The following is a 12981-nucleotide window of genomic DNA, read 5'->3' on the forward strand; positions in this document are numbered from 1 at the left end:
GTACGTCCACCCGGCCTCCCGCATGCCCACTATACGCCCTCGCTCAAAGTCCGTCAACGGCACATACGGTTCACGTCCACGCTGTCGCGGCATGCTACCAGTGTTAAAGACTGCGATGGAGCTCCATATGCCACGGCAAACTGGCTGAGACTGACGGCGGCGGTGCACAAATGCTGCGCAGCTAGCGCCATTCGACGGCCAACACCGCGGTTCCTGGTGTGTCCGCTGTGCCGTGCGTGTGATCATTGCTTGTACAGCCCTCTCGCAGTGTCCGGAGCAAGTATGGTGGGTCTGACACACCGGTGTCAATGTGTTCTTTTTTCCATTTCCAGGAATGTATATGAACTACATATATAAACTTCGAGGGAAGTAAACCATTTCAAATTTGCATGAGAATTACATAAAATGAAACATAAGTAAAATTCTTTACATTGCCGGCAAGTAATAGTTTTTTCATGTTCATTCCTTGTGAGTCCGTTATTATTATTATTAAAACATCTAAATTACATCACACGGGTACAACTTTCTAAAATTTTTAAAATTTATAGGACGCAAGAAGACGCGTGCTGTATACACCTATTAGTTGATATGGCTTAAATATATTTTTATCTTTATGTTATATCTCCCTTTATTAAAACATAATAAGTATATTGTTATATTGTATATTATATTGTTCAGCTATCACTTACGTCTGTCATCTTAACACTTTCTCTTCTTCAGTGTTTTATATATCTTCCCTCTGACAACCATGCCTCCATCCTTGCTAACTGAATCTCCTTTCCCTTCTTCCCTTTCTTTCCCCTCTCTCCTCCCTGATGAAGGAACATTTGTTCCGAAAACTAGGAATGTAAATTTTCGGTTCTGTTTTATGTGTATCTATCGGCTGTACTGAGCTGAGGTAAGTACTGGCCAGCCCCTCTATCTCTTTGTTAGTATAAGTATATTGTTCATCATATTTACTAAATAGTTCATAGGTGGCGCCAAATGTCAGTCAGGTGCATGGTTGGTCCAATTTGGCTATTCTGCTATACAGGGTGTTACAAAAAGGTACGGCCAAACTTTCAGGAAACATTCCTCACACACAGATAAAGAAAAGATGTTACGTGGACATGTGTCCAGAAATGCTTAATTTCCATGTTAGAGCTCATTTTAGTTTCGTCAGTATGTACACCTACGCTCAGTGGAGCACGTTATCATGATTTCATACGGGATACTCTACCTGTGCTGCTAGAACATGTGCCTTTACAAGTACGACACAACATGTGGTTCATGCACAATGGAGCTCCTGCACATTTCAGTCGAAGTGTTCGTATGCTTCTCAACAACAGATTCGGTGACCGACGGATTGGTAGAGGCGGACCAATTCCCTGGCCTCCACGCTCTCCTGACCTCAACCCTCTTGACTTTCAGTTATGGGGGCGTTTGAAAGCTCTCGTCTACGCAAACCCGTTACCAAATGTAGAGACTCTTCGTGCTCGTATTGTGGACGGCTGTGATACAATACGCCATTCTCCAGGGCTGCATCAGCGCATCAGGGATTCCGTGCGACGGAGGGTGGATGCACGTGTCCTCGCTAACGGAGGATATTTTGAACATTTCCTGTAACAAAGTGTTTGAAGTCACGCTGGTACGTTCTGTTACTGTGTGTTTCCATTCCACGATTAATGTGATTTGAAGAGAAGTATTGAAATGAGCTCTAACATGGAAAGTAAGCATTTCCGGACACATGTCCACATAACATATTTTCTTTCTTTGTGTGTGAGGAATGTTTCCTGGAAGTTTGGCCGTACCTTTTTGTAACACCCTTTAGATACAGACAGTACTAACCTCTTTATCCCTTAAAAACCGATTTTCCTTGTAAATGCAAAGCAACCAATATATTGAATTGCTGTTAATAATACTGTATATGCATCTAAGCTAACATATTACGGAAGAAGTTCTGTGGGTTCGGAATTATAATCACCGTACTCGTACAGTACGATGCAAATGGCTGCTACATATTGGCGAGATGGCAGGTGTTACCTCATTCCCCCTGGGTCAAACCCTACACTGTTTCCCAGCAACTAATCTTCGAACAATTCCCAGAACAGTGCATTTTTAATAACAATCTGATCATTAATCAGGTTGCTGTTGGTGTTTTTGTGACGGCAGAAGATCTCGAGCTCTTCCAGGAGGTCGAGGAACCTACCCTTCTCGCACCGGATGTCAAAATCGGCACTTTATTTTGTTGTAAGTAAATGTGGTATCTTTTCTTGCCATTGTGATGTGTTCCCCAAACCTGATTTCCAGCCTCCCCATGAAGTTTATATACGTAGTTAATGTACAAGGCGCCACGTAACTGACCGACGTGTTGTCCGTACAGCCTGCCTTCCGCAAACAGTAGTCTTCAACGAACTGTGGGTGAAGCCAGATCAACGGCGACTTACATACATTGAGCGAAAATAATAGTGGTATGTTATATACTAACCGTGTGAATTAAGCCATTACTTGTAACTTTTTATGACATCATCTAACTATGTACTTCTTGTATTCTTAGCACTGAGGACGGCTAGCTTCTAGCCGAAATCTAGATCTGCACGATAAAACTTAAAAAGGACAACTGATTGCTGCAATCTATAATTTACAAGTGAATGTAACAGTCGCCGAGTGCAACAGATTTCCGAACGGAAGGTAACCCGATGTCGGACGATTGTCACGGAACTGGAAGTTAGTGACGTGACGTAGCAGTGTCCTGCAACTGTGGACCGGTGTTACAGAGACTGAGTGCCGAGATGGCGGCGACGATCCTGCAGCTGCACCTGTGGGCTCCCAGCAGCTGGCTGGGCGGCGGCGAGGAGGGCCCGCAGAAGCCGACCAGCAACGAGGTGAGTACAGCCCCGGCTGCCACCTGGCTCATCTCAAACTGGTTCACAGATTGCACTGCAAGGCAAAAAAATGGCACCACAAAGGGGAAGTGGGTAGATGTGATGTACATGTACAGACAAACAAATGTCAACAATTTCAAAAAATCGCACGATTTATTCGAGAGAAAGAACTTCACAAGTTGAGCCAGTCAGTAATGCATTGGTCCACCTCTATCTCTTATGCTAGCAGTTATTTGACTCGGCATTGATTGAGAGACTATTTGGATGTCCTCCAGAGGGGCATCGTGCCAATTCTGTCCAATTGGTGCGTTAGATCAGAATCCGTAGGTAGATGTAGGGCCCTGCTTCAAACGTTCTCAACTGAGGAGAGATGTGGTGACCTTGCTGGCTGAGGCAGAATTTGGTAAGCACTGAGATAAACAGCAGAAACTCTCAGTTGTGCCCACTGTGGGTGGGCATTATCTTGCTGTAATGTAATCTCAGGGTAGCTTGCTGTGAAAGGCAACAAAATGAGGCATACAATATTGTTGAATCAATTTGAAGTGGGGTGCATCACTGTAGACAATCCTACTCCAGTCAATGAGATTCCAGGCCTAATGTGCCGGACACCTCTGCAGGTGGTTTGTCGGTGTAGAGAGGTCAATGTTGTTACAGCGCAAGGGGCACTGTGCGGTCAGCCAGTGTTCTGTGAGCCACCTTTTAATGGTACTCGCGGTCACTGAAGCACCAGGTACACGTCGGATTAACGGTAATGGTGAATCCGGAGTCTGGGTGCCTCTCTGATGATTGTTCGGTCCCCTCATTTTGTCATCTCTCTTTGTCGACCACTCACTTCTCGACACTGTGTTTGATCACGGTTTACCCGTTCCTCCCAGCATCGTCAAATAGTGGCATCGCTCTTAATCGAGTGTCGAGCGATTTGCCGACTGAACCGAACTACACGTCCTCTCTCAAATGCTGACATCTGCGTACAGTATTCTGTGCCTGTGAGGCATATTTACTGTCCAATTCAGTATGTGTAATCGAATTTGCAAAGATTTTATGCACTGGTATCGACGCATCCCGTTTACGACATCTGACAGCTGCACCGTGAAATTGCGTTACAGCTTTTCACATTCATCCGTCGACTGCCAAAAGTTCACGGTTTTGCATTTTCCATCAATATCTGTACAAATATAAATTTGTGACCAATTTGCATAAAACCTTCGTGGTGTGTCACGTTTTTATTTCTGATAATACCGGTGCAGGATAGAGTGCAGTGCTCGATTTATCAAACTGAGGTGTGTGATATAGCAGCAGTAGTGCTTTAAGTGTTCTGCTGTAGTTCTTCCATGGTGTGAGGACTATCTGAGTACACCTGATATTCAAATTGCCCACAGGTAAAGTAGCAGGGAAAGAGGAAAGAAGACAGAGGTGGCCAGGAGACCGCACTGCCTCTGCTGATTGTCCTCTTTTTCACAGAGTGCCTCGTGCACTCGTGACGAGGTTGTCACAGTAGTGCGTGTTACAGTTTCTGAATGTGCCAGTTAGTGTTAACAGTTTGATGGAAGAATTGCATTACAAAGTGGACATGAGAAACTGCACACTAAACAACAGTCTCAAGATGATGCAACAGCTCTTGTAAAGTACTAATGGGAATTTTATGTGCCCTAGTGCCATGTGACTATAATACCAGTGAGTCACTTTCTGAACTGGCCACCTTGTACAAATATCTGGTGTAATACTTTGTATTGATTAACACATGATCACATAGACTCAGTCTAGGGTAAAGCAGGTGATTGGTAGAATACTGGGGAAGAAGATTGCTTACACATCACTTGTGTAACCGGTTCTAGAATATTGCTCAAGTGTGTGGGATCTGTACCAAATAGGACTAACAGAGGATATTGAATGTATACAGAGAAGGGCAGCATAAATGGTCACAGGTTTTTTTGTTCCGTACAAGAGTTGTAACGGTACTTTGACTACCGCGCCTCCGCCAATACAAAGATATGATTTACGATCACGCATGCGGAAGAGCGCTGTGCCAGCGACTGATTTTGATCTATTTTTTTACTTTCGCGTAGGTGTCTGTTTTTAACAACTAATTTATTACTCTCTTGTCTTCATATGAATGACGTGTATTTTTCCGCACTGTGTTAAATATGCTTTTAAGTGGAAATTAAAACTATATTACAAAACGAAGTTATTTCAGTAGTGATTCGAAATGGTTATTGCCAAATTTGTAAATTGATACTGACAGTGACAACTTAAAGAAATTTTCATCAGACGGAGAACAAGAGGACCAGCAAATGATGAGAAAAAGGACATCCTACAAGAAAATTAAGAAGTATTCCAGACGCAGCCACGACGACTATATTATAATTAATACTACGTTTCTAACAGAATTATTAGGTAAATTTCAACTTATTTCTGATGCTATTTCCTTACAGTCGCTTTTTGTAGTGTTGCTGACCCGGTCTGCCATTCACGGTCAAATAACAGCACTATCTCAATCAGTAATACGAAGTCCGCCTTATCCGTAACTTATTCCATCAAAATTCAAAACCCAATCAGCTTTTCTATTTTGTATTTTCACGGCAGAACCGCGAGGAAAGGAAACACTACAGAGTGTCACAGAGTTACTGAAACAACTGAACTGGCAGACTCTTGAAGATAGATGTAAACCACCCTGAGAATGTCTATTAACAAACTTTTGAGAACAGGCTTTAAATGACAATTCTAGAAATACGCTATAAACACGTATGTATTGCTCACATAGTGATTGTGCGGATAAGATTAGAATAATTATGGCACACACAGCAACATTCAGTCAGTCATTCTTCATGCACTCCATTATGTGAATGTAATGGGAAGAAACACTAATAACCGGTACAGTGGGACGCACCCTCTGTCGTGCACTTCAGTGATTTCCAGAGTATAGATGTAGTTGATGTGTGAGCCCCCAGGTTGAATTGCACCTGATATGAAGAAATGGATAAATTGAGGTTGCAGTAGTCCACATTCCATTTCACTAAGAAACCACTAACAGAACTCACATGCAGAAGTTTCTCTGTAATCTCTTGCACAACAACATCTACTGTGATGGCCAGGTCTTGTGTTCATCACGGAGATGCAGTTTGTCACCAATCTTATAAATATTTTTCTGGGTCAGTTTTATTTTGTCCTCTTTTTATCCTCACCCCCCCCCCCCCCCAAAATATGAATTTTCAAGCAAGCCCATAAGAAAAATTGTATCAATGTCAAGATGGTTTTCGTATTCTACTGCTTACAATGAAGGGGAATTAATAGACTGAACCTTCGCTCTCAAATCCCTGCCTGTATATGTCTATAATATGCTTTGATGAATAGTTATTGAAATTAAATGTTAATGTAGTGATAAGAGTTAGATACCCGTTTGTTACTGGCAATGGCAGTACTATCTTGTCTGTTGTAAAGACATGCTAAGTTAGTAAATGTTGTGCTAAAGCTCTGGAATACAGTACCACGAGTGCCACCACCTAGCAAGATTTTCTCAAACAGTTATATGAAATGAGAGTGCAAAATGTCAATACTTAGTACTTACCAATTTCACTACTTGCTAATGGCGTATCGTGATAAAGAATGTTGCGTTTAAGTTTCTTATTGTTACTCGGGGTGCGTTTTGACAGTTCCTTCAACCCGCATTAGATAGAACTGGCAAAAACAAGTATTCTGAGACACAATTGAAAGGGATTACAATTCCCCAGCGCTCGATAGTAACAGATTCGGAGCTTTCCCCACTATCAAAATCGTGAGCCACCTGTGAGCAGGGAGGAGGAGGACGACGAATATCGGCAGCAGTCGATGCTCGAGCAGTGTGTAACGAAGCTGGGTTGGCCACTGCTATCCTGTTTTGGTTTTACACTCCTTCAGTAACTTAGTTAAGCAATGAACTTTCATTTATTTATTTATTTATTTATTTATTTTTTTTTTTCATTTTCACTACTCGGATTCCGACTACAGATTTTGTGGCCTTCAGCCTCATAGTACAGAATTCAGAAATAGTTTAAGTAAAATTCCCCTAGTAAAATCTATTATTTCAGTACATTCTAATGTCTATTCTGAAAGTAATGAGCTAATCAGTTTTATTGGAAATGCCTACTATTAACAGTTATGGACAATGACTTATATTGTGTAATACATATTAAGTAAAATTCGAGTGAGCTAATAGATCAAATTCAGCTATAAGACTGCATCCAAAAGAAAGCCTAAATTTTATTGATTCCAGCAAAGTGTTTAAAATAACTTAAAGTCTATTAGTTAAATAGATATTAAGACTTAAAATCTGTAGCCTGTATGACTTTCAGTGCCAATTGTGACCAAACTACCAAATAATTCAGAGATCTGTTTCGATACTTTTGCTACCTTTATTTTTCTACGTAAAATGACTCCGGTCTCAACTTTGTAAGTGCATTAATTAAGAATTAAGTAAATTTGAATATGTAAAAATTATTGTTCAAAAGGGCTGCCACGGTTATAAGTTGGGAATTCCCACGGCGGATGCATAAGTTAGTTCCGCATATTTAAATTGATATAGCTCACTCATGTTATTTAAATAATAAAACCCAATAGTTAACTTCAAAACCAGTTATAAAGGATCATTTTAACCCTGGGAAATTATAAACTATAATATATTAACAGAAATAATCAAATATTCAAGCGCTCGTCTATATAAGATCCGAGCTGGTGCACCTCTACTTAGTTCTCGGTCAGATTCTCTTGGAGCAAAAGTGCGGCAAGTTGGTTAATTTTTCGGTAATTGTAATTGTGAACTTTGTTAAAGACTGGAAGTTTTTGACCTAACTAATGTGACGATTAAGTGTAAGAGGCCTGGTCACATGAATATTGTGTGTGCGAGTGATAACAAACAAATCGCACTGTGGTTGGAATAAATGTTCAACAATGAAAACGGTCTTGACTTTTGATTGTAGAAAACTTAACCTAGGATCCTGGCTTCTTAATTTCAGTATGATTTAGGTGAGACGGATACAGCTACCGGGAAGACAATATTGAATAAGCAAAGCAAGGTAGGTAGAGAACACTGCGCACTATTTACTGGGTGAGGAAATGTTTCAATACTGGTACATCCAGTTGTGATGTGAACTTTAAGTGGCACTAATAAATAAGGATACAGCCCGGCATGTTACATGTGGTGCCTCGGCTGAGGAGACATGTCACAGCACGTTACAAGTGGTGCCCCGAGTGAGGAAACAGCCCGGCACAATACAAGTGGTAGTCAAATTATGTTTGTCTAGTGAACCTGGCAAATTCTGACACCTTGTCCCAGCTTCGAGGTGTGGAACCCAAAGTTATAATGCATCTCCTGTGCTAATGTATAATAAAGGAAACATTGTTATCAAAAATCTAAAAATTCGGTTGCAGATCTTGCAGTGGCTGCTGTGCCTGACAACGAAGGTGCTCTGTGAGGGTGGTCTGGGGCTGTGCGCCGTGGGGGGGCGGCGTACGCTGGCAGAGTACCGCCTCATCTCGGCGCTGCTGTCGCGGGCCTCGCTGCACCGGATCAAGGCCGCCCTCGCGTGGGCAGTCGCCGCTGCAGTGCCCGAGCTGTACTAGTCGCGCCATGCACTTCTGACGGTGGAGCCGGAGAAGCTAGAGCTCCGAATGTGGGTATATTGCTCGAATTGGAGATGACAACCTGAAAATTGTAAAATTTTAACCTGTATCGGGTCGTGAAACGCACAGAATGCCAGTTGCGGAAGCCTGTGTACTTAACTTTTGTACGACTCTAATAAGCTGACCAAAACCGTCAGCATTTCATTTAGATGCACCTAACCACTCACTGTGAAATGCAGTATGTCACAGTTACTGGCAGGTTCGTCCATTGAAGAGTGAGTTGCGATATCTGCCGATTCGAGCACTCCGCTCAGATAGGGTGATTTCTGAGCTCTTGAGTATGTGACACTTGCTATTGGAGGCCAGCTGGCAGAAAAGCCTTTACAAATAAGTTAATTATGTTTCTTGTAGCATATAAAAAGGGGCAGTATGAGACACACAAGCATTTTCATAAGAATTTTAAAACACTAAAAATTTATAATTTTATGTGCTAATAAATTCTCACTTATTAAAATACTACGGGTTGCTATGTTTTGGTCAAATGAAGTTCTCAGAGAAACTGAACACTTCAGCCCTGTCTGCAAAGGACCTCTTCGAGGGTACCGATTCCTACTACAGTCGGTACGAAGCCTGAGTACGAATCACACACTGATAGAAGCTACAAACTACGCTCCATCTCCTTACAAAAGTTACGTGCTCCACAGATAGGGACAAAACATTTCATTTCTCCAGGAAAATCAACCCTGACAAACTAACCTGGACTACTTTAAGTGTAATATTTCTGGCTACAAAACTTTAGGTTTAAAACTGATCAACTCTGTCAGGGATTTCCAAAACACGTGGCCTGTGTTTGTACCAATCCTCATAAATATGCTCCTTTTTTTTAAGTAGCATTTATGTTCTTGTGATTAGATATATATATTTTTTAATTTATGACATCAGTTGCATACTCACTGTAACCCAGGATATTGTTTCTTAATTGCGATATTAATCGTAGTGTCAGCAGTGGCATCTGTAATGGCTTACTGTTATCAGAAACTGTAAAATACCAACATAGTGTTAACACTGCATGTTTAATATGAGAAAAACTGGCAATTTTTAATACACTCAAAACAAATCTTACAGTGGAAAGTTAAGAAGTGTAATAACTTTAAATTGGGTTTAAATGTGAGTTCCATTAGACCACAGCACAATTGTCTGGAACATTTTATTAACTGTGTCACGTCTGGCGGTGGAAGTTTACATTTTACAGTTACAAATTTGATATCTGCATAGTTGTATGTGACCAGCTGAATCTGCTTTACACAGACATTGTGCCCAGCTGCACACTTGACACAGTTTAGCCGAAACCGCACAGCAGAATAAATGTCGCCATGATCCTACAGCGTCGTTCCCCCAGCCCTGTGGCCTGTGGTTTGTTGGGCAATGATTGCCTTGTGCTTGCTGTTCTATTGTGTGCTGCTGATTTCCTGTACTGATGGGTTTTTTAAACTAAAATGAACATCCTGTACTGATTGTTGTGGCTTACTTCACATTTTGTGTGCTTTTATTCTGTTTTTTACAGATGTCAGGACATCTGTAAGAAAAGCTGAGCCTTCTAAGCATGTCACTGAAGTAGCAAAAAGAACAGCTTGTAACAAGACTACCACAACCTTTGTCGTGGATAGGCACTTGTAATGTCAAAAGTGTCATGAGTGATGCTTCACTCTACCTACACAAATCGATACCTAACCCACAATTAAGATCCAGTAATGAATAAAAGTTCTACGTACTAACACAATTTACTGCCAAGTCACAGGTCTGTAAATGGATTTTGGGTGTAATACCATTCATTAACAGAGGATTGTGAGTGTAGAATAGCTAAATTCTCAAAGTTGTGTATGTAAAGTGTGGCAGAAGTTGGTAACCATCACCTGATTGCTGTAGAGTACATAAAAATGCGTACCTCACATAAATTGATAGCACGTGTGCTGATCATGGTAGAGTGGTATTGACAGACTGTCCGTGCAACCGATAATTCATCAAATACAAACATTCGATGTCGAAAGTTTCTCATTAGAGTACTGTAAAAGAAATAGTCACTTAAACAGAGAATTGGCCAAAGCAAATTGGTTCTGACCCCACACTGCCAGAAGGAAATCACATAAGAGAGTGTAGCAGACAATTCTGCTTGACTAGATACTGTGAAATTAAGAAAGTGTCATTTGTCAGACAACCTTTATAACGAGATTGCGTAAAAATGAAATTTATCTCCTTCTACAGTGTTCCAAAGTACTATAACCTTGGGAAGTACCTACCGCTATGCATTATTCTGTTATTGAGTGATTGGAAAAGCTTCTAGTTCACACAATCCCTTCAAAATTTTTAAGGACCCTTCGTCATTTGTTTATTCTGACAAAAAATTAATGGAACTGCATATAATCACACGTGCTCAATAATGAAGAACTGTCTTGCACTTATGGTATATTTGAAGTCTGTAGTGCCGTGCTGCGTAGTACAAGATAGCAGCGACAGCACTCATCATGTGCGGGCAGACCCCCCCCCCCCCCCCTCCCCGCCTTTACAACTACGTAGTTTATTACCTTTTTCCTCCATTGTCACTGTCTAATTTTTCTAATTCTTTACATAACATCCATACCAGACATAGCATTAATTACAAAATTTCCACACAATTTAACCTCAAAACAATATAAAAATATGTTACTGTGTGTGTGAGGTGTACCTGTGACAGAGTTGTTTAGTTACAAGCTATCCATGTTGTAGAAATAGAGATAGTCATTTCTATGTAACTTTTACTGTTTTTTTCATCTTTACTGAAACAATTATCACCTTCTGTATTGTTGTGATTTCCTTTTGCAGGGTGCTGTGTGGCTGTAGTTGTGCATAAGAGCTTGAAAGTTAATACCATTGCCCCGCTTCGAACTACAGTTAACTTGTTTGTATTGATTGCTTTTGTTCCTTAGATTCTATCTGGTGAGAGTCTACACATGGCTGTGAATATTGTTAATGTTAACTTTTTCCTCTCCAAATGTAAGTTATTGTATATATGGAACCTCGGGACGCCTTCCCTTGTAAATGTTGAGGATCCACCAGTTTTATTTATCCTATGTTGAATTAATGAATTTGTTTCTCCATCTCTGCCGTCAGATTATCAGAAGTATGGATTCTTTTGACTGTTTGGTGATTGATTAGCACACTTATGTGACTTATTGTAGATAGTATTATTTGTGATATGATTCCTCTTCATATTTTAATTACATTAATTTCAGTATTTCAGAAAATACATGAGCTTTAGTAGCTGTTTTTTAGCTGAGATCTGCTACTGTAATTTCATCAGTGTGTGTGTGTGTGTGTGTGTGTGTGTGTGTGTGTGTGTGTACAGATAAGAAAATGCTTTAAGAACATTCTTAACACTTAAAACAAACTCATTAAAGGCTGATAAAATGGAAAAATATTTCAGGTCTGCTACTTACTTGTGAATCATTACTACAAATGTTTGTTTGTATGCTGAATGTTCCTTTCTTGACAATTTTGAATTGTTACAAATATGCATATATGTAACACAAGAGTCATAGTAATATGTACTTAATACTGCATATTATCATAAGTAGCACTTTTATGTGACATGAGATGCAGTGGAACATTGTGTACTGAATAGTATGTTAATAGTTAGTTTCCCTAGTGTGTTCTATGCTGTTCTTCCTTCTTTTTTCCTACTTTCATTGTCAGTTCAAAGAACAAGGTACAGTCTTGGTGCACTTGACTGATGTACAGTACTATTTAATGTGTTACTTTGCTTGTAAAAATATATTTTCCCATGACTTTCGTGTCAGAAAAGTGTAATAAAGCTATTTTTCTGTAAACATGTGTTTTTTATCGCACAGTTATGACTTGCTGGCTGCAGCGTAAGAATAATTGTAATTTTATTTCTTAAACAAGCTTCGATTTTTTTTCCACCACCCCCTCCTCCTCCTCCCACTCTTCCTGCAGCGACAGGAGTGTGCCTTTTGGTATAAGCGTATACTTTTGCTAAAATTGCTAGAAAAAGAGCAGGAGGTCAAAAGATAGTGAAGCAAACCATTTTCTGTTGCGTCTTTGTACGAGGGTTGGAACTTACATAGTGGCAACTGTTTACTCACAACCAATACAAAAGAGTTACATGGTTGCACCTGTCACTGTACTTTAAAGTGATCACCAGCATAGTGTAGAGCCCGTTGCCAGCGATGTGGAAGGCATAGTGCGCCGTTCGCAGAGCCTGTTCTGTTGATGGAGCGAATGGAGCGGTCTACTGCCTGTCGAATCTGTGGAACAGTTACGAAGCGAATGCCACGAAGTGGTTCCTTCATCTTCGGAATCAAATCAAAGTCACAAGGACTTACGTCATATTACTTTTCATTTTTGGAGCATCACCTTCAACCAGATTTGCAAAAGTAGTGGCAATACTTTCTGTGCAACCCACCTCATTTTGCACGACAAAGCACGGTGTATACAGCACAAGCTGTGGCAGCTCTGTTCCGTCGAT

At 40.6% G+C, this 12981-nt stretch overlaps 1 protein-coding gene across 1 annotated transcript in view; it reads left to right on the forward strand.

Annotated features, from left to right (window-relative positions):
- Positions 1 to 11837, forward strand: part of LOC126108452 (serine/threonine-protein kinase Pink1, mitochondrial) — a 109385-nt gene extending 97548 nt beyond the window's left edge. Inside the window, exons 8-10 of the mRNA XM_049913664.1 lie at positions 2757 to 2864; positions 8268 to 8509; positions 11319 to 11837. Coding sequence (XP_049769621.1) covers positions 2757 to 2864; positions 8268 to 8459 — 300 coding nt within the window. The 3' untranslated portion in view covers positions 8460 to 8509; positions 11319 to 11837. The remainder of the gene's footprint in view (positions 1 to 2756; positions 2865 to 8267; positions 8510 to 11318) is intronic.
- Positions 11838 to 12981: the final 1144 nt, after the last annotated feature.

Source organism: Schistocerca cancellata, chromosome 11 (assembly GCF_023864275.1).
Source record: "Schistocerca cancellata isolate TAMUIC-IGC-003103 chromosome 11, iqSchCanc2.1, whole genome shotgun sequence".
Taxonomy (NCBI): Eukaryota; Metazoa; Arthropoda; class Insecta; order Orthoptera; family Acrididae; genus Schistocerca; species Schistocerca cancellata.